At 36.7% G+C, this 22,952-nt stretch overlaps 1 protein-coding gene across 1 annotated transcript; it reads left to right on the top strand.

Annotated features, from left to right (window-relative positions):
- The first annotated feature begins 282 nt into the window (after positions 1 to 282).
- On the top strand, positions 283 to 18,729 carry SGTB (small glutamine rich tetratricopeptide repeat co-chaperone beta). The gene is made up of 10 exons (XM_009989523.2): positions 283 to 392; positions 4,365 to 4,468; positions 5,247 to 5,316; positions 9,098 to 9,197; positions 11,536 to 11,640; positions 14,311 to 14,449; positions 14,535 to 14,597; positions 16,716 to 16,753; positions 17,002 to 17,085; positions 18,556 to 18,729. The coding sequence occupies exons 1-10, from the start codon at positions 293 to 295 to the stop codon at positions 18,665 to 18,667; spliced, it is 915 nt and encodes a 304-aa protein (XP_009987825.1). The 5' UTR covers positions 283 to 292; the 3' UTR covers positions 18,668 to 18,729.
- The last annotated feature ends 4,223 nt before the right edge of the window (positions 18,730 to 22,952 follow it).

Below are 22,952 nucleotides of genomic sequence, written 5' to 3'. Positions count from 1 at the left end.
TGCTAAATTATTTTAGCCTCAATGAACTCTGACACAGGAATGAATCTGAGGAAATCTGTGCTCTTTTGCTAACAGACTAGATGATTGTAGGAGCTCTCTCTAATCCGTACAGTTTAACCACTTGATTCAAGGCATCACTTTATTGGGCTTTCTGGTAAAGAATAAGTTTTTGTGTATTGTGTGTACTTCTTGCTGAGGTCAGTGGGACGCTGGAATACTCTTAAGAGTTCATTTTTCTAAAATATGAGAACCTGTTGTTTTTAAGATCTAGGAGAAACACATCAATTTCAAAATGTCATCAGTCAAACGCTTGGTTTATGCAGTCATCCATTTCTTGAGAGAGCAGAGTCAGATGGATACTTTCACTCCAGATGAACAAGAAAGTTTGGAAGGTAAGTGATACAGGTGCTAATATATATATATATATATATGCACATATGTGTGTGTGTAATACCTACCCATATGTGAAAGTGCATGATGTATATTATCATAGAAGGTAACTGGAGTGACCTAACTGAACCCGCCACCAAATACTATCTGTAAATAAGGTGATGATCTTAATGTTTCTGAGATTGTTAATTTTAAAACATAGATCGTTTTAAGGTTCTAAAGTTACAAAATGTGTACTACCTTAATTTTAAGCAACTGATGCCTTGAATCACATCAAGTTAAGCAGTGCTGTAATGCAGGCGATGGTAATGATTTGTGTATGTGTCCCACAAAATTTTGCCTGCTGATTATTTTTCTCTTTACTTTTATGTTTGGTTTCTTTCTGCATTTTGTGTCTGATAGTAGCTGTGTTGGCCACGGATGAAATAAAACAATTACCATATATTGGTTTTGGTATGTGGGAAGAACTCCTGTTTCATATTTGCAAGGATTCCATGTAATTTGAGGGAAGGCTAAGAGATCCAAAGAATTGCATTTCTTTTTCACTTGAATAGTGATTCCAAAGAGCACACAGTAGTGAATATTTTCAGTATGGTATCGTTTCTATTATACATCCAGTCCCTCTATCTGTAGACATAGCTACAGAAAGACAGACTTCCGTGTGTATCCTCTATTCACAGACATTCAGTAAGTCTTTGTAACTTCATAGTATCTGTCTTTTTCTTTCATATTGCTCTTACTCCTTTTCCCTAATTCCTGGAGACTTTATGGCAGGTAGTATCACAATGTGGAATTAAGCAAGAAAAGAACAAAGAGTCTTAATTCTGCGATGAGCTTTTCATACAGTTATTTAAAACACCTTCAGGCTGTTTCAAGCAGTCTGTCATTGTATTGCTCAACCAGGGAAGAATTTGGAGGTAAGGGGGAAGTCTAGGACCAGCAGTGCAATAAACAACATCCAGGTAATTCATCACTGAGTTGCCTGAAATCTGAGGTGTGGAGAGTAGACTTTCCTGAGATGCAAAGCAAGTCCTGCTTCTCAGAGGCATGAACTTAAAAAGATAAACCTGGAGCATGCTTTCTTCTAGTGTCTGTTGGTTTTACAGTGTAGTTGTTCACTAGTGTAAGCAAGAAAGAAACATTTGTGTAATGATATTCAAAGGATACTCCCAAAAGAATAAAAGCCAAAAGATTTAGTTTTAGATCAGAATCTGGAGTGTTTTGTACATTTGAAAAGTGGTAGTCATCTATGAATTTAACCTGTATCAGGTTATGATGATGTTCAGCTGGTGAAAGAAAGCAATGTTTTTGGAAATCACATAATGAGAGGTCAAGGGTATTCATTTTGTTTTTATTATAAAACTCATAAACATTGGCTTATGACTGAAAACGTACCTGATAATGTGTCAGAGCAGACTTAGCCAATGTCTATGTGAAGGAATCAATTTTAAGATCCTGTTTTCTGAAAAAGAAAATATTATAAAACCTCAACTGTGCTGAAATGCTGATGTAAAAATTACCATTTTAATACAGCTATGAAATCCTAATTTTAGACCTGTACCCTGCCAAAAGCATGGTACCATATGCTATGTGTTAGAGGATAGGAGGCGGACATTTTAAATAATTCACTCATTTTAGTTGTGCAATATACCTTTGGCGCATGTGGAGTAGCAGCAGCCCAAGTCCCACCCATTTATGTGGAGACGTAAGGGATGAAAAAATTTGACTGATGTTTCTCATTGGTACCCTATGTACCTACTTGGTGTCTATGAAAAGATGAAACAGTGTATGATTAAACATCTGTGTCAGGAAGTAATTGAAACAATTGCCGTTCCCATTCGCCACCAAAAGAGCTAGAACATTGCCAATAAAATTGAGACTTTATCAAAATAGAAGTCTAGCATGTATTCAGACTCCACTTGTATTGATAACCTGCATTCTCCATGTTTGAATTCTATAGCAGTCTCAATGATACTGTAAATTTCTTCTAGCAATTTTATAGTTGCAAGAAGAATAAAAATGCCTTATTTTGAGAAAGCAGAGTAATCTGAAGGTAGACTGGAGAAATATAGGATCTAGAGCAGCGATATAGATCTCTGATGGTTAATGCTCAACTCTATTGTATGAACTAGAAACTTCACTTCTTCCATTCTTCCAAATTATGTTTTAGACAGTGTGTTTCTCTTTCCTACAGTCACTTTTTTTTTTTTCTATAGGTGTCTGTAGCACCTATTTCTGTGGGATTAAAGCAGAAACTCTCTACAAAGTGCAAAAGGCTGATTTTTTTTTTTCTTACTTCTGAGATCGATGTGCTGCAATGAATTTCTCTAAGGCAGCATTTCCAAAACAGTGGAATGCACCCCTTGAGAGGGATGCATGTAATACTTGAGATGGGGAAGATTATGTGTAAGATGAAGCAAGATGATACTGAGTACTGAAGGGGCCTCAGCAGCCCAATTAATTTTCATTATTCAGTGATCAACAGACTGCGTGTCTGCTGTGATGCCTCGATGTTGCTTGCAACTTGAGCTTGGACAGCAAAAAATCCGGGAGCTACGTGGCACTGGGGAGGCTGAGCTGGGCTCTAGCATAGCCCAGGTGCTCCTGTTGTCAGGTAATAGATCTCTGTGTGATCCCCAGCTGTTCAGCAGGGAGGCAGGTATCTGTACTGGTTTGCAAGGTGGTCAGTACAAGCTTCCATAACTCCCTAGGCCTCTGAAAGTGTGTGTGATGGTGGAAGTAATAGGGAGAACAGGTAACTTCGGCCTTTGAAACTAGATATGGGAAAAATCTTGGAATCTAATAGCACATGTGGTGCAGCAAGTCTTTCCCAACTTCCTGATGATATCCAGCTTGCAGCCGCTGACAGTGCCTCACTTTGATAATGGGATAGTGAGATGCGGCTTTTTCCCCTCTTTCTCCCAGATGCGACGTAGAAAATAGGCTCCTCAAACTGGCCTTACTGTTGGTAACTTTCAGTAATTTTATGTTTTTAATTTTGAGTCAGTGTTCAGGTTCATTATTATGCAAATAAGAATTCAAATTATATTTATTAACATTGGACTGAAATTCAGTTTATATTGTAAGATTCATTTTTTACTGATAATTTGAATTCAGCTACTGCCGATTATCTACAGTTCAAGTTTAAAAAGTCATTGTTCTGTTCAAACTGGGCTTTACAAGGACTCTTCTTTGTTCCTCCTCAGTTTTCAGTCTAAAACATTTAGATAATACGCCTTAATAAACACATTCTACTAGGTTCTCAAAATGACAGGGAAAATAATGATATAATTTGAAATACTATAATTAACAGAATACATATACATACAGAATTGTATATAGTAATTACCATCCATCTTTTGCCTGAAAATATGTGAGCACATTTAAAACTTTAGTTTAGTATTTGGCTCTACTGTTTTCAGAATTGCTTACTGTGAGTGTATTTACATTGTTGCAGGCTTGGGAGGGCCATTTAATCCTTACACAACAGAGCATGTGAAAGGATACTACAGATGTGTTTTAATAGGATAGGGGTGATAAGACTAATAAGTATCTTGTGTTTATTCTTAACTGTAAAGATGAGCTGTTTTCTTCCAACTATTATGCAACACAAATATATGGTAGTTGTGGTGTTTTGAGGTGGGCTATGTGACACTTGCATAGTTGTATTATGAATTGCGGTGCTTTTTTATTTTTATGTTTAAAAAAAAAGACATTACATGATTGAATGAATTGAAATAAATTTTAAATTGTTTTAAGAATAATGGCTGAATGTGTAGAATCTGTATAGCTTACACTGTTTTTCAGCAAGTCAATTCTATGGGGATCAGGTAGCCTCTCTTTATTTTATATGTTCCAAAGAGCTGCTTTTACTAGCTGAATAAGGAAGTGAATCACAGCTTTAGAAATAAATTAGTGAAATTACACTTCTGTTGAGAAACTGGTGATTTAGATTTTTTTTTTTTTCTTGGAAGTTGCAATTCAGTGTCTGGAGACTGTGTTTAAGATTAACCTGGAAGATACTCATCTTGCACCTCCACAGCATTTGATAGAAATGTTCACAAATTCTTTTCACAAGGTAAGAATTTAATTTAGATTCTAAAGTTACTCTGCCAATGTGTGCTAAGATTTCATTATGTATACACAACCTTAAAGTGCTGTATAGGTCAAAACAACGTGGAAACTTAAGGAAAACAGGAAAAAAGTGAAATTTCCATAAAAGCTAGCAGAATGAGAATCTGTTGGGGCAGTGGGAGGAATTAATCTCAGCTAGACAAGAACAATTCCATATAGAAAATTATTAAACACTGGCTGTCTCATTCTCACTTGAAGGATTTTGTCCTTCAGTTAAGCATTTTGCAGTTCCCAGTCATAAATGTCTGCAAAGTGCTTGAGGTCATTGGTAGTTTGCTGATGCTTCTCATCCCCCTCTGGAAATAATTTAGTTGTTCAGTTTTAAAAACATCTTCATGAACACTAACTTTAAAACGGGGACTTTGAAATGTGTACAAAAATACGTCGTTATCTGGGATCCCCGGTACAGGAACCACAGGAGCCATCAGGATGGCAAACAGGAGAGTCAGAAGTAAGAAAACCAAGACTGTAGAGACATACCATCTCTTTTCCCCTTACCTTTCTTAAAACATGTCGTGAGCCATAAGGTTTTATCAGTAGTAGAAAGCAAGCTACCTTCCTCTTCTGAGGATGTTTTAGTGATGTTTTGTTCTTTCATACTTCCTGTGCACTACAGAAAATCTCGTTGACTGTTGATACAGTGCTGCCCAGGATCAAAGAAGTTTTCAATAAAATCAGGGCTTATATTTTAATGAAAAAAAATTTGGTTTGTTTACATACAGAATGACATGCTGCCTCTCTCAGATTCTTTACCAGAGGATGTTGAAAAGGCTGACCAACTGAAGGATGAAGGTTTGGAATAAACACTTTACGCTTTTATTAAGATTATTGGGTTATCATGGATAGTGATAGTATAGCAGCTGGGCAACGCACACCCCACACAAAAACTTAAGCTTATATTCTCTGGTGATTGTTATGTTGTAAGAGAGCTAAGTGATTTGATCCATCGGAGATTTAAGAAAATACAGGCTGTTCTCTCTCTTGCTCAGGAGGTTGCTTAAAAACTAAGGGATAATACATGAAGTCCTGAGCAACATTCCTGAGTTGTAGAAGCTTTAAAGAATGAACAATTATTGTTCAGTATATTATAGATTTCTCTGTCCATGGAATTGCTATACAAGTTTCTACTTTATATTGAAAAGGTTATGTGATGCCATTGTGTGCTAGCTGAATACGAAAACAATGGTGAAAAACTGACCCAGCTGAAGCTAATGGAAAAATTCTTGTGAACTTACTAGGGTCAGTACTTCACATTTGTGAAACAATTTGTGTGCTCTGTAAAAATTGCGGGAAAATCCAGTTGTTTGTTTTCCATTTGATGGATGTTGTTGCTGTTTTGTGAGGAAAAGCAGCTGTACCATAGAAGTCTTCACTAATGCTACTCAAGACGGAATCCATTTTATTTCCTTCCAAAAAGAAAAGGGAAAAAGAAAAAAAAAAAAGGCATGTAGCACTGATAACTGATACGAGTTGTTATCAGGTGGATTAATGCTTAATAAATCACATTTTTTATGACCTTTTGGATTTTCAGATATTTGAGTTTTATAGAAAAATAAGGTTCTCATTGCAAGGCAGATATAATCCTCTCAAAAATTTCAGAATAATGATGTGAAAAAAATTCTACTGTTTTTGAGAATGAGTTCCATGGTCTGTCTAATCTTAAAACTAGTCATCTGTAGTCATGAATACAGTCCATTACTGGCTCTGAGGGTAAGTTTTCCTAGTTGTTGAAGTTGCTTATTAGCTCTTTAATCCTGAGGATAGGAGCTCAAGCAAGGCTAGGTCACAAGTGAAAAATAGTTTGTGAGTTGTAACGTACCCGCTATGCATGCTGGCTTTTCATTTTGCTGTCTGTTACTGCCAGCTCACGGAAAGAGAGGAATACCTGTACCACTCAGTGTGGTTATTGAACTGTAGGGATATTCAGCACTTTCCAGGTGTGGGTGTTGTAGCAATGCCTGTTTTAAATCTGTGACTTCTGTCTTGTCATCTGTCAGCCCACAGAGATTTGTGAAATAGACTGAGAAAATGAAATTGATGTGTGCTGTGTGTTAGTTAGTCTTTGTGGGGTGTTAAGAAGCAATCCCATGTCTCTTCTGAAAAAATTGAAAGAGTCTAAACTTTGACAAAGGGCCATTTAAAGTGTCAGATCTCAGGGGCATTAGTAAGCAGTTTGGAACTGCTTGAAACGCCTCTTAACTTCCCATAACAAAATTAAAACTTCTGTCTTGTTTTCTAATGCCGCTGTGTCATATTAATGAGGAGGCTTATTTTCACACATGTATTATCTATCACCACCATCGTGCTTTTCAGTTATGACTATTTCCTGCCCTGAGTTAGGGAGATAAATTAGATAACTTGAGGAAGTCCATTTGAATCCATATCTTCTATAATACTTTAATTCTATAACTGTGTCATTTCCCTATTTCTATCTGTATGTCCTTACCAATGGAATAACTTCCCTGACCTTTGTGGCCACCAGCCTGCTCCTCCCCTGCTCTCAAATCAGCCCTAGTACCTGTAGAAATTGGCTAATGAATGGCAAAGCAAAATCAGATAGCTTGAGTTTTCTTTCTTAGTAATTATAAAACTCGGAATATACCCTCCAGACTAGTAAATACTTGAATTTACTTGCCTGCCCTTGTATATCAGTTGACACCTCGGCTTAATTTAAGATTAAATTATGTGCAGGTTTGTATATGTAACAGTGGCTTGATCCTAAAAAGCTCTGGGTGTTACCACAGTGTAAATTACAACAATAGGTAGTATTTTTGTTATAGAGGACACACATTCAGAAGTATAACCATTTGTGGCTTTTTTTGTCTTAAGAATTTTTGTCTGGTGTTAAAATAAAATATTACAGTTTCTTTTCCTTTTGTCTTGAATTGCCTAATCTCAAAAGAAATGGTAGGTCTGGCTATTTTTGTTTTCCTTTAGCCAATTTTAAGCTGGAGAGAGAGAGTGCAAGAAAGGTACCTACTGATACTAGCTCCAATTTAGCTCTATACCCTAGGTCATCCTTAGTTCAGAGCAGTGTCAGAAATTTCAGCTTTGATAGTCATTGATGGCAGTTTTGTTTTAGAGAAACGTTAACTGCTGCAATCTCATCGAGTGCAGCTAACTTGCAAGACTTTTATCTGACAACAGGATTTAGTGTACAGACCTCTACCTTAGATCAAAGGAAAGATGTGTAGATGGTGGGCCTGTAGAAATGAGACAGATACGGTTGCATTCAGTGTATATTTTGAAGGTATACACGCAATTACAGTTTCAGTTTGCCTTCTCACTGGCAGAGATTGCTGACTATAATTACAGACTAGTATAAAACTATTGGGAAGAGGTGATTTCTTACTACCTTCATGATACTTAGTTACTTGAACCTGATTTTGTTTGATTTTTTTTTTTTTGTCTGATTTTTATTAAGCTCTTCATGTTCACAAATGAACGCAAGTGTAGTTGTTTTCAGTTAGTACAGGCAGCTAGGACTGCTTGCTGCACAGTCTGTTGCTTTCTTTCAGAGGCAAATGATTCACTGACTGAACTCTTCCAGCCTTTGCTTATGCGGTTATCTACATCTGTAGTAACCTGTTGACTTATCCCTTCTCTTGCTTATTTTTGGAGATGGTTGAAATATTTTGCCAAAATACAAGGAAGTCAGTGGAAGTCTATAATTTTCCAGACAATTTCTTGACATTTCGGGGAAACCAAGGCTTCTGTAGAATCTAGTGGGCCAAAGATCCGTGGTTGCAAGGACAACCTTAAGCTTAGGCACTCTGAACTAGAACTTTTTCTCTACTGGTCTGTCACCAGGAAAGAAACAAACTCCCAGGACTGCTCTACTTCGGGGAGTAAAGAATGTATAAGGTATCTTTTTTTTTTGAAAGACCTTATTCCAAAATTTTCTTTCCATAGAAAAGTTACATTTTTCTATTTTTTTCACTGGACTTAAAAAATGCGAAATACGAAACTTCATTATAGAGTAGAAATTCTGAGCTTCTTGGTGAGAAATGTTACCTCTGAATCATTTTAGTTTGCCTCTGCTATACATACTTTTCATTATCTTAATGAATTAATTATGTGGCATCACAACAATGGGGCTTATATGATCAGCTTTGCTTTTGCTTGATTTTCTGTGGTATACGGATAGTTACAAGCAAGTTGTTGGGACATGTGAGAAAATGAGGCCAGAAAGAAATTAATATATAGCCTATTGGATTATGAGGCTTGCAAAGGTAGTTAAGACTGATGAATTTATATTAGAGGGAAATGGCAATTATTACACTTTTCAACAAAGTGATCTTTGCTTAACAGCAGAAACTAGTGAGAAAGTGTGAAATAGCAAGATGAGAAGGGGAAGGTTTATGTGGTGGACTAAATGTACATAATAAACTTTACAGATACAGTACATATTTTTATTTGCATTATTCTATGCTAATTCTATTTAAAAGACTTTACCTCAAAAAAGTGCAGTTGTAACTACCTTATATAGGTGCTATAATGTGGTTGCTCTAGTTCTTTTGTACATAGCACTGTGTCTTTTAACCACTTAAGAGCTTTTTATAATTCATTTCAGGTAATAATCATATGAAAGAAGAAAATTATGGTGCTGCAGTGGATTGTTATACTAGGGCTATAAAAATGGATCCAAACAATGCAGTCTATTACTGCAACAGGTAAAAACAAAATAATACACACTCTTCATTCCCAAACTTCATCAACTTTATTTTAAAGATAAATTGTGAAGTAGACCAAAACAACGTGAGGCTAGAAAACCCCACTGTTCAGAAATTTATCATGTTAAATTTGAAAAAGATCTAAAGCAAAAGTGAGCTCATTCACCGTATGTGTATCAGTTGTAGGTGTAATATGAGCTTTAAAATTACTTGTAACACTTAAGAATCAGGTTTTTGTGAGTTAGTTTGTCTATATTAAATCATAACGTAGGCTGTGATTCCCAGTCTGTTGAAAGTAGTAAGAGCCTTTTTTTCTGATATTCTAGTGACTCAGCTACCATCTCTATCTCCCGTAGTATTGACTTTCCCTGGAAAAAATATCATCAATGTGGGAATACCATTTTGGAGATTTTAAGCATTGTGTAAATACTCAGCATTTTTGTACATGACCTGTGGAAAAATAACAAGGCTCTTGTTGTAGTTTCATTGTATAATCTGTTCTTCACCATAGTGAAGCAGATGAGCAGATGAAGTCTGGAAGGGCGTGTTAACCCAGTAGCAGAAGTTTGCTCTTCCAGAGTTCTGCGCAGAAGACCAGCATAAGGGCAAAAGTAGTATAGCTGTTGAACCCTACTGGAACTAGCCTGCCTCTAGAGCCATTCTGCTCTACACTCTTCAGTACCTCCATTACCAGAAGGATATATTAACAAAAGTGCTGCCAATTTGGTCTTGCGGCACTGTACCCAGTGGATTTGTCTATTTTTGGAACTGTGCTTCCATTACTCCAGAGTTTAGTTTGGGATAAATACAAGCAAAAGATTCAGCGTTTTGTAGCAAGCATAAAAAGAAAGGAAATGTGCAGTTTACTGATATTTTACGTCTTTAAGATGGCAGTTCAAAGTGTAAGTCATCTATTTTCCTTGAGAAAACTGATCACAAAAGTGATTTTAGGTATAAAATGGAAATGTAAAACCAGATTCAAAAGCCTCCCAAACACCGAAAGTTTCCTCAATAGAATAGGCTTAAGCACCAAATCTGTAATTGGCAAGAGTGGAAATACTTCACTCTGTGCATTACATCATCACATCTGTGAGGACCAAAATGAGTCTTGTGTCAGTAAGAACAGTATTGTATGAAGTTATTTAAAAGAAGACAGGCAGTTGCTTGGAGTTCTGTGGGTGATGCGGTATTTGAGTAAATATAAGCCTTACTCTTATCTTTCCTAAGCTAGTTTGGGAGCAATGGAGATGCATTGCCTTTAACAGTATGGCTTTTTTCTCATAGCAGTGAGAAGAAGAGCTGAGATGCCATTGAAGTTTTAACTGGCCATATAACTTTTTTGTAAACATGGAAAAAATATTTTCTGTTCAAACATATGAGAGACTAAGCATTGTCCCCAGCTTTTATCCATACATCTTCAATGGCATCTGTGGAGTTGGACAACTGTTAAGCAACCTAAATATTTAAAATATATAAGTAATCCCATTCAGAAGAGATTTTAATCAAAGTCAGAAAAAGCGTGCAATTTGGAGGTCATCACAGGAGAAAGGATTGAATGTAGTGATGATTGTAGCATCTGGCATTCCTAATAAAAAAGAAGAATGCTTTATGCAATGGAAGTAGTTGTCGTTTCTACTATAGTTTTTTAATCAAAGAAGAACAAATTAGACTGCTTCCAGACCTTTCAAAACGGAGAAGTTTTGATTATAGTCTGTTCTATTGTCCTTTCTAATTTGAGCTAGTCTTTAATCTTACTGTATAAATGCCTGCAACATTTACATTCCTCTGGTATAGAGATGCAATCGTAATTTAGTAATTCAGAGATTATTGAGAAATGTTATCCTGATTTACCTGCAAGCATGAGTTGCCTGCTAAAAAACTGAGCAGGAAAAAGTCACAGCATTCCTTTGAACAGCAGTAAATCTATACCTCTTGGCTGGAAAACGCAAATTGTGAAGAATACTTCTGCTTAAACAATTATTTTAGGTAAACTACAACTTGAGAGTTTTGCTTTTCGTAATAGGTTTTATGATGCATTTTGTGCATAGTCATGCTGGATCTAAAACAGTTCCTTAGAATTATTTATCCTTTGTGTATTCAAAGGTGAGTGTGTGTTCTCCAAAGCCCTAGTCTAGCAGTGCATTTAAGCACATATTAATGCAGAACATTTGCTTGTCTTGCTTGAGGAAAGCTGAGGCATTGCCTAAATCACGAATGAAAAGTCAGTAAGATTAAACAAGTCTGAAGTTAGTCATGGACATGTGAAGAGCTAAGCTTTTTTTTCCTTTTATTGTTTTTTTGACAAAGCTGTCTTCCTTCCCTCCCGTCTTCCTCTTAGGGCTGCTGCTCAAAGTAAGCTCAACAACTACAGTGAAGCAATAAAGGATTGTGAGAGAGCTATAGCAATAGATCCAAAGTACAGCAAAGCGTATGGGAGAATGGGGTAAGCTAATAAAAATCTGAGTAAACACTGAAGACCCAAGTGTAAATCACTGTAGATTTTCTGAAATAAGTGGAGCTAGGTTGTTTTACTTAGCTGACATCTTTCTTCTGAAACCGTAGCAATTTTCTGAAGATGACCCTATCAGACTGTTGGCTTTAAGCTTTATAGATGTGGTTGATCTCGGCATTTTTCCATCAGATTTCATCAGATTGCAATTTTTTTCTTTCAGTTGATCAACTTTGCAAATTTAGGAAAGCTATGATGTGTTTTTTCTACCTCCTACCTAGTTATGAGTAATCAAAATTCTGCAGGTGGAACAGTGAATCTGTTAATGATGCTGTTAGAGAATGGAATCCTAAACGTATTGGGGCTTCATGCTAGCAGGAACAGAGGCTTAATTTTTCTGTTCAGTAGCTCTTTGGAAGCAGATATTTTAGCAAGACTAAGCTATGTCTCTTTGGTAGTTTTTCTGGGTCATGTCTGAGAGATTAACAATACAGCCTCTTTAGGCGGTGGGTCTGATTAAGTGCTATGTGGAAAAAAATGTCAGGAGTGTTCCGAACGGGATATCGACTTGAGTGAAGGGCCATTCTTCCAAGATGTGTAGCTTTGCATTTTCAATAGCCAAACATATTGTGGGTGTGTGCTGCATGCTTCATAAGGCTTTTGAGGTTATATCTGTGCTAGTAAATTAAAAAATGCTTGGGATTGTTTCTTGGGTCAGCTGGCACAAAATGGCCCATGTCCATGTTACTAAAATCTAGTTTGCAGTATGAAGTCGTTACATCCAAACTGCCTGTTGCTAAATTGTGTTGGCCTATGATAAATTCTGAGCCATGCCCCTAGATTGTCTAGGATAACGCTTGTTGGCCTGGGACAAAACCATGTCAGGGGGCATTTGTTTAAGATCAAAGATGATGGAATTCTGTCACTTGAAAACTTTCTCCAAACCAGTTTATTTTACTAATACAAATGTAGCCTCACTGGCTTTTGAGATCATTAATTCACTGAAATTTTAGTGACTGTTGAATTGGTTTTGTCCTATTTAACTCTCTTTAGGTTGTTTCTTCATATAGTGCAACCCAGGATCCCCTGATTTCAGTGAGATGGAGGGAAGCTATGGGCTGGTTTAATTGGAAGTTTGAGGTTATTTTAGAGTTTTGGGTGTAAGACCAGTGTGCCTTTTGATACACAATGAAAGTGGGATCGTTTTTGGGCAATCAAGCTTCTCTTTTTTTTTTGGTTGTCTGGTGGTTTTGATAGAAGCTGTATTTTGAGCTACAAGCCATTGCTTAACTAAGCAGGTAGATATAATAATACATTTGGCATAGGAGGAGAGATTTGAATGAGGAGACAGTATGAATGAAATAATACATTTGAATGAGGAGACAGTGCTTGCTTAGTAATAACTGAAAAAAACAAGTGCAGAAACCACCTTCTCAACAAAAAATCGTTATGAGAAAGCTGGTTTTCTGGCTGCATTATGCAGGTATATCAGTTTTTCTCAGGATTTGACAGAAACTCTTATTATATGTGACAGAAAGATGCAGAAGCGTCACAGAAATACGCAGAGATGGGAGCCATGTAGACAGTTAAAGCGATACTTCCAGCCTGACCCTGAGAGAGCACTTTTCTGTGTCGGAATTGTGAGCAAAGAAACCATTGCCTGCTGTTCTGATTTGTACTTTGTCCAAGAAGCAGAATTTTACATGCTTTCTCTGTAAAAAAAACCACAATTGCATCACAGAAATACCTGATTGCATTTCTTATCTGGTCAGAAACTATTTTGGCAAGTTACTGGGCCAAAAGGGAGAATGATTTTTTTTTTTTTTTTTTTTTATGGGAGTAACTGTGTTAAGAGAGAAAACATTAATAGTGCATGGCTTCCTCTAGGAGCATTACTGGGAACTCCTAGAGTTTCATACTGTAATTGAGTTCATCATCATTGAGAGTAATGACTGAGACTGATACATCTCACACACTGAGCTCTCTTGCCTGGGATAAGGCTAAGGTCAGTTAGTGGGCATTGGCACAGGCTTATAAACTCAGTCTGGTAGCTCAGCACATGCCAGAGAGGGACTGGAGTACTAAGCAGCTGAATGTGGGTTAACAGATCTTTCACAAAATGTGGAAAAGATCAATTTAGCTTTGTGGTCAGTATAAACTGAAAATACAGTAGAAGATAGAATTGAAACTGCAAACAAATGGACTTCTGGAATAGCTCAAAGAAAGATGATGTTTTAAATGTAGTAGCTAATCAAATTTGAAAACAAATACTGTTTTCAAAAGTAGTAGATCTGTCCTGTGCTCTCCTGAGCTGCTGGAGAAGAATCTTTTTCAAAACATTGAGCAGACCTCTCTGATACAAGGGTTTCTTAACAGCATCTTACAGATGTTACTATTCTCCTGTGTAACCCATTTGTCAAGCTGTCGAAGATCTGAAAGGAGAACCTTGCACTGATCCTAAGACAAAAATTCCTTAGGGATCATCTCTTCTGCAAACATAAGTGCTTGAACTAAGCAGTAGTAGCACAACAGCAAAACTTGCTTTAACTTAGTGCTCAGGCTAAAAATTAGTTGTGAGATACTGTTTTACTTCAAACAGAAAATGTATCATAATCTTGTGATGGTCATTCATGTTCTACCCAGGATTTCTTTATTTCACATTAGGTTGGCTCTCACCTCAGTGAATAAATATGAAGAAGCAGTTACCAGTTACCAAAAAGCACTGGATCTTGATCCAGAGAATGACTCTTACAAGTCAAATTTAAAAATAGCAGAACAGAAACTAAGAGACATGTCCAGTCCTGTAAGTTAGCTCTGTACCTTTATTTACAATAGTTTTACCTGGGATTTTGTCGGTAAACTTATCTTCAATTGCAATTTGTTTGCAGACTGGAACTGGTCTGAGTTTTGACATGGCAAGCTTGATAAACAATCCTGCCTTCATTAGTATGGTGAGTAAATTTCAAGCTTTACTTTATACTGTTTTTAAAACTGGAGTTTTAAGAACAGCTCTTGTTTAATAACACAAGCAATTTTAATCCTTATTATAATGGCAATGGTTTTATTATACTGAATTTAAACTTTTCTAAGTCATTTTACACTCAAAACAAGAAGTGAAGCATAAATCTACTATAATGCCTGTCTTCCAATTAATTCTGTCTTACTTATAAACAACAATGTGCATAGACTAACTGTGCTGTTTTTATAGATAGCATGATAGTAAACCACTTGTCAACAGCCTGGTGAAAATTTCTTTTCTATTCTCCACATAGCAGGTAACAATGAATACAAAGAAATTACCTCTTAAGTGAATAGCATTTGATTCTGATGCAGTCTACCCAAGACTAGAGTAACTCTGCTTGGGGAGAACTACCCAAGATACCTTTCTGTTCTTACTCTTTCAAATTACCGCTGACATCGTTGGGTGTGCAGGACTTCATGAGGTGTGCAGTCACTGAATATGAGTAACATACAGTGCATTCCTTTACTTTCAGCACAATGTGGGGTTTGTCCCTCTGTAGTTTTTATCCACGTGTGGCTTTCTTAGCTAAATGGTATTTGTTAACTTTGAAGAATTGAATTTGGAGGGAAAAAAATGCAAAAAAATACTTATTTCCCTTGAGAACTCAGTTAAAACTTCACTGTCTCTCAGGTAGCTTTATTAGGACAGGACATTTCAACAAGTGCCTCCGTGTGGAAATGCACTTCTTGCAAGAGAAATCAATACATCTAATCTGATACTATGGTCCAAATAATAGAGACGGTGGGCAAGGAAGAAGTGAGTGAGTTCTTCAGTGGCATCAGTGATTAAGTAGCACTGGAACTCTGTGTACCACTTCATTGGCCACATGACTGAACTCAGTCTGCATCTCTTTAGAGTCAAAGATGTACTTACTCTTCAATATGGAGCTAACTATGGGGAAATGATTTTTTTGTATCATTTCCAGAAGGTGCCTGGTCAAGTGGATAGAGCACAGGGCGTTCAGCCAGGAACGAATTAATTATTTTCCTGTGGTGTAGTTTTTTGTTTTGTTTTTAAGGAAAAAAATTGACTCACTGTCTGACCTTGAGAAAGTTATTTCTAGCTTCCACTTTGGGCCCCTAAGCTAGACCATACGTGCTACTGATGGAAGGAAAAAAAAATACTTCATTACCCATAGGATTAACCTAAATTTGGCATTTCATATCCCACTTTAGACCAGAAAAAACAGTTTATTTACTTTTTGAGATACATATATGTGGAGCTATATCGATCAATAAAATGAACATTGTATATATCTGGGTTTTGTATTACCTTTAATAAGAGAATGAATAAGAAGATACTGTGTTGTGCCTGTTGGTCTTGTATTCATACAGACAGTGATTTCTGTAGGAATTATGTTACTAACTTCAAAACATCACCTGGTACATTCTATAGTATCTGTCCATATACACTCTTACACTATGGTAAACATACTATAATTTTTGAGGTATCGTATGAATGAGAAATTTAAATAACCTCATCCATACTACAAAGTAAGAAGGTATGCAATTACCACAGAAGATATATGTTACCACAAAACCATGCTACAAATTAAGTCCAAGCTCTGGTTTACTCTGCAATATTTTGTGGCCATAATCTTAACGGTTGATACCCAGTAGTAATAGCAGTTGCAACACTGATTTATCCAGGCTGGGAATCAACAAAATACAGATCTTTCTCCAAAAAGCCCAATAGAAAACCTTTGTCCTTGGAAGTCTTAAGTTAAAATTTTATTTTTTTTTTTAGTTTTCTGATACTGGGTTTTTATGGTTAGTGTTATCTTGTCACGTTTTTCATTCTGAATCTGTAATGACTGTTTTTTATCTAATATGTAACAAATTGTCTGAGCTTTATATCCTTGAAATACGTTCCTGTAATGATTCCTTTTGCTGGGAACCATGCATCTCTGTGCACATAGACTTACCTTAATTTTGTAATAAAACATAGAATACAGCATGTGTTTTTTTAATTTCTTTTTCCACATTTTCTTTAGTAATACCTAAGTAGTAAATGTGTTATAATTTCAGCTATATATTGTCTATTCTAGGCAGCAAGCTTAATGCAGAATCCTCAAGTTCAACAGTTGTAAGTATTTAAATGGAGTACCATTGAAACAAAAGTCTTTAGGGGTTTGAATTAATAAGAGAAAAGGTGGATAGTACTGTATTCCTGAAAATGTAATTTTATTGTTGCTTACTGTAAGTAAAACCACTGCAGTTTCTTCCCCTTGCAGCTTATTTCCTCCTAGCAATTCAAAAAAGAACTACAGTTAATTGCTTACTGTAAGGTTTCTGCATACCCCAGTGCCAATGCTGTGCTGCTAACTGTTCCAGGATGTCAGGGATGATGTCAAACGCCATTGGTGGCCCTGCTGCAGGTGTTGGTGGCCTGTCGGATTTGTCCAGCCTGATCCATGCGTAAGCGTCACGAATTGCGTAGTTTTAACTGTACGTTTGTAGAAGCATCATTGTGCAACGGCTACTTAAAAGGGATAGTGTCAAGCCAGTTCTGCTATGGCCTGTCCCCACTATATGCTTGAGTATTATTAAAAGAAAGAACGTGAAGACTTATTTTCCACTATCTTGTTTGTTTGCTTTGTACATTTCCATCAATTTGAATGACTGAACTGTGTGCTCGGTTTCACTTTCTGGTTCTCATACACTGTTTACTTTCTAAATACCACTTACTAAACACACTTGTTTAAAACTTTCAAGTACTCCTACATGTGCTTTCAAATTGCTTTGATAAATTTACTACATGATATCCCAGACACTAGTTAGAAAAGCTACAGATCTACTGAGTACAGGTGGCAAGAAGTTCTGCTCTGGCATCCCTGCATTTAAACTAGGAAGGTTTCAGGGAACTCAGTGTAATGAGGAGTAGCTTTTAGAAAATCCAGGACCCAAGTCTTTTGTAGTATAATAACGATAATCTATCTGGAAGAGTCTGCATAAAACCATGCAATTCGCTTATATAGCAAGACCTCTTAAAGGGCATACAATTTGACTTTATTTCAGCATTCTAGTCTGTTTCCAATTATTTTTAAGTTTTGCCCCTTCAGGGTAAAAGTAATCTAAAATTCACATCACAGATAGGAATGCGCTCCACAAAATCAAGGGCTGTCTTCACAAAAAACATGGACTACACCTAGATCTATGAAAATAGTGGCTTTCCTGCAACCTTCACTGTGGTCTCGATAATTTGCTACTTGGGCAAAATGCAGAAGTTACAAAGAAGTCATGCCAGGCTATTCATAAAGTAATATGTTTTACTTACTTACTTGTTTTCTCTAGTAAACCAGTGTTGTGCTTATCTTTTACATGGAATTAATGTCACCTATTATGGTAACTCCTAAGCTACAACTGTTGTGGAGATGGATCTGTCGTTGCTTCCGTCATACAAGACATGAAGGCGTAACGGTGTGCTTGCTTGCATCTAAAGACGTCTTGCTCACAAGTACTAGTTGGCAGCCGCACACTGTATTTCTGGAAAAACTAATATAAGGTTGTGCTTCAACTACAAGAGTAGTTATCTTAAACAACTAGAATGGATCCTCCCAAAAAAGAAGGGAGCAAATCAATGGAGCAGATTTTTTGCTAAATTTTAGTTTTACCAAGTAAGGTAATACTTTTTTCCTCCATGTTATCAAGTAGAATAGTCCTAAACAATGAAAAAGAAGATCTGATGATAATCCTGTTTGCAGAGACTTTAACTAGATAGAGTCATAATAATACAGATATCTTGATTAAGACTCTACAGCAAGTTATCTTTAGTCTTAACTGTCATATAATGCACCTTTCAGTTGTTTTAGGATATCTTGTTTTCTTAGAAATGCTGCTTGTCAGGTCTTTTCACTTGCTGACTTTACTTAAAACTGTTCAATGCAGGGGCCAGCAGTTTGCACAACAGATACAGCAGCAGAATCCAGAGCTCATAGAGCAACTGAGAAACCATGTCCGGAGCAGATCTTTCAGTGGCAGCACTGAAGAGCATTCCTGACTTGAAGGAGGCATGTGAATTGGAATGGAATATAACCCCAAAATGCATACCATAGTTAGTAGCAAAAGCACCATTGTAACTCTTCTGCTTGAATAGAAGACAGAAAATTCTTTGTGCGTGTTTGCAAGCAAGAATAAATCTGTTAAACAGATCTATTGCACATAACTTGGAACATACAGTTGATGTATATTACTCCTTTGAAAATTAATACACTAATAGGTGGTTTATTAAGATCTCTTAAGTACAAGTCATTTTCAGTACGTGCATTAGATTGATCTCCAGGGCTATCGAGCAGGGAGGAGTTGTGTAGTGGGCTGATCTCGCATAACAGCTTAATTCTAAAATGCTAGTGTAAAAGGCATGTTATTCTTATGGTGAAAATCATGTTGGCTGTACTCCCTGTCAAATCCTGAAACAAATCCTGAAACATCTGATGTGCCCTTTTATAAATGAGCATAAACCAGTGGTGGAGTACAGAGTATACTTAAAACTACTGCTTGAAAAGTCTGTTTCTTTAAGTCTGTGGAGGGGCTGCCATTAGTAACATGAAGTACTTTTCAACTTCATTGCGCAGGACGCAAGGAGATGATTGCATATGAAGGGGTACCACAAATTGTAGAGAAGGAAAAGATGCTAATCCTGAGTAGGATAATACACAGAAACCAAAATGGAACTTGGCTTGGGAAAAGAAAGAGTATTAACAAGTTTTAGGCTTTTCTGCTGCCGTATATACCCTCAAATCATGATGGTAGCCCTGGAGGTCAGCATTACGGCACTATTTTCCTAGGCATGGCAAACTGTACAACATTCCATATGTATGCAGTACTTAACATAAGCTTAAAATTCTTAACTGTAATAAACTAAAATTGATCCTGTGACTGTACAAATAACTAGTACTGAAAATGTATCAAAAAATAACTGCCTTAGAAAGAAAGATTCTCTTTCTGTTCTTGTGTGGTAAATCACCGGCTCAAACAATTAAGGATTATTTTTTTTTAGGTTTCATTACACATATCTATCTGAAGTGATTGTTATATGGCCAAGTTAAAGATTTTTTCCACTCTATAGTATTTCTGTTCCTACCCTGGCTTTTCTTGCTCAGTTAATCTTACTCTTTCTGAGACCACTGCTTTTCTGTATTTTTATTATGTTACCTTTTTTTATTCTACTACTGTTCACATTACTTACTGGTACCAGGTACACTTGTTTTTACTCCAGGGAGGTTCTCAACACTCACACTTTCCTCTTCATATATGAAAACTAATTTGAGGAGCCTGCTTTGAGTCTTAAGTCCAAATGATCTCTGCTGGCCGGTTAGACCGGAGAAGGTATGTGGAGGAGTAACAATAGACTCCCAAATGGAGAAATACACAGGAACTCCTGACCTCAGACATTGTATGTGATTCATCTTGTGGTCAAAAAAGAGCACCTCACGTAGAAACAAATGCAAAATCTAGGGCTAAGTAATGCACTTGACTCTAAAAAATGTGTCCTGGATTAAGTGGAGGATTAGCTCTCCTGCTTGGTTGGGGAAACTGCTCACTGGAGACTGGAGCAACAGCTTTCTTGGAAAAAACGGAAAAAAATCCCATTTGTGGTTGTTTTCCCTTGCTCCAGTCTCCAGTGAGCAGCTGTGTGGTGCTTCCTTGCTGGCTGGGATTAAACCATGACAAAATGTTAGTTGTCCATCTATTGTATGAGTATTCCCCTAATAAAATGGGAGGGTTGTGGGGAAGTGCAGCTGGATCCAAGGAATAATGAATTGGAGAAGACACAAAAATAGGAAATCTGTATTACCATCTGTTGAATAAAGAGGTAGAGCTTAATAGAGCTAAACGCATTTCCTACTGTATTCAATAGAGCTTGCCTCTACACAGCATTAAAATACTTTTTAAAATTCTCTATAAAGTTGCTGTAGCTGCCTTTTTGAGGCTGTAGAGATTGTTACATTAAATACCTTGACTTAATAATTGACTTAATTAAATTCAGATTACTTAACAACTGATGACAGAGGAGAAAATCCCTAACAGGATATTTTTTCAGAGGTAGTTCAGATCCTGAATCTGATCCATTCAACAAAACTGGTTACTTAAGTTCAGTTTTGTTTAATAGGACAGGACACCGTTTACCAGAAGGGTTGTGGAGGACGCAGATGGGCTACAACTACTGTACAAGCATTGCATGGAGTAGCGTGTTGTGTAAGGAGCATTTCTCCTGGCCTATCTCCTGTTAAAATCTATGGTTCCTCTTAGTTCTCTCTTTCATATTTTCAGCTGTTCAAAGTGAGTTTTTGTAACTTTGATAAAGGGAACCAATAAATCCAGAGTGGACTGGACAGCACTGCAATCTCTCTCACAATTTATCCTTACTTTGCAGTTGGTTACCTTTCTACTTTAAGACAGAAAGAGAGTCAAGAACCTCTTGAGAGTTCCTTAAGAACCACAAAACACAATAATATTCAAACACTGGCTATAGAATTCGTACTGTCAAGTACAAGCCCTGTAGCTTACGTAGTTTATGGGAGAACTGTCTCCAGGGTTAAATGGAATGAAGCACTCTTGAAATCATCTTTACAGAGCTGTAACTTGTGTTTCACGTACTACAATATTGTCATGTTTAGGTTTTACTCCAGTACAGATAATATGTAACCAGAGTATTTATTAAAACATTGATGGCATTAGCTAATGCTTCAGGAACGTGCTACAACTGGCACGATACTTAACTTGTAAACGTTCTTTGTTTCTTGTATATTAATAGAAAGGGCTTTATAGCCTAAATAAAAAAACCAACAAAACGAATAGCAGGAGCTGTCGTTACATGCTTTTCCACTGAAGCCAGAATGGGGATCATTTATACTAAAATCTATTTTGCCTTGAATAGGCTAGATTGTTTCAGAGTCATGCCATATGTCTTAATCACAGGGTGAGGAAGGAGTCTTTTCCTGTGTGATAACTGCACTTTATTCTGCACTAAAATTTTTCATCCTGCTAGATCCAAGTGGTAAACCACAATGCCCGTAAATACTGCTTTAATTTAAGGTCAACTGCAGTTTATCATTCAACTGAGCAAATACACATTTAATACCTAATTGGTTTTGTATCATTACTGTTCCATCAGCATATAAGTGTGATAATTGTTAGAGAAGAAAATGTTTTGCACTCAATTTGTAAACTTCTGTAACCTGCTTGCATGAAAATATATTGTTCTAACTATGCCTGATCATCAAAACACCTAAGGAAATATTCAGCTTAGGAATTGTTTCAGTTGCACTTTTGGTTTTGTAACAAGTGCAAAGTAAAATCACTCATGCATACTGAGAAAGAACTAAGTCTGCAGCTTTGGATTCTCAACACTGTTTCAGGGCTGCAGAAGGTCATATTGGCAAAATGCAACTTGTCTACCATTTCTGTATCTCTCCTACCTCCTATTACCATATGGTTAGATCTCGTTTGACTTGTGTCAATTTAGCTTGGAAATAGACTATGAATAAAGTTATTTACATTTTTTTGTGTGGATAGTTGTGGTTTTAGTTTGTTGATGCATCTAGAGTAACAGGCAAATTGCATTCTTTAAAATACCTGGTTTTATTGATTGCTCTGCATTTTATTAGATGTGCAGAATATAATTTTGATTTTTTTTTCTCCCCTGTATGGATTCATTCTTTAATTTAGTGAGCTGGTCGTAAATTTATCCAGTATTTTAAAATTGAATTCTCCACTTAAAAGATTTTACACACAGGAAAGCTTAAGTAAAATACTGTCAAAAATAACTAAGGTTGCTAAATGCCAATATGGCAGCTGAGAAACATGACAAGCAGCTGAGCAGAATCTGGAACGCTGGTTAGCTAGTGTTAAACTAGGAAAACCAGTCACCATTTTCTGTATTAAATGGCAACCTTTGGGTGACCTGAGATATTTCAGCCAAAAAGATTTCCATCTTTTGTCAAACAAAGTACATTTTAGTGCTTAACCAAGTCCTGAACTCCTTCCTGTATATGCTTTGGAGAACTTGATCTAGGGCAGCCATGCAGGGCTTTTCTCTTCATTTTCCTAAAGATCTACTTAAATGCCTCTGGCATGGGAAGAATAATTTGCACCACCTCAGTTAACGATAATAAATGCCCGAGTTCCGCTATTTTACTTGTCAGTTCCCAACTAATTGGGCAGTAATGTGCCTGTTCACAGCAAGCCCTGTATTGCAGGGACGCACAACTCTGCACGCAACAGCAGTTATTTGGGACCGATTTGCTGTATTACTCCGTTCCAAAGATGGAGCCACAACCAGC

Source organism: Tauraco erythrolophus, chromosome Z, assembly GCF_009769465.1.
Source record: "Tauraco erythrolophus isolate bTauEry1 chromosome Z, bTauEry1.pri, whole genome shotgun sequence".
Classification (NCBI taxonomy): domain Eukaryota; kingdom Metazoa; phylum Chordata; class Aves; order Musophagiformes; family Musophagidae; genus Tauraco; species Tauraco erythrolophus.
The sequence above is the reverse complement of the archived record's forward strand: the minus strand, read 5'-3'. Positions and strand labels throughout refer to the sequence as shown.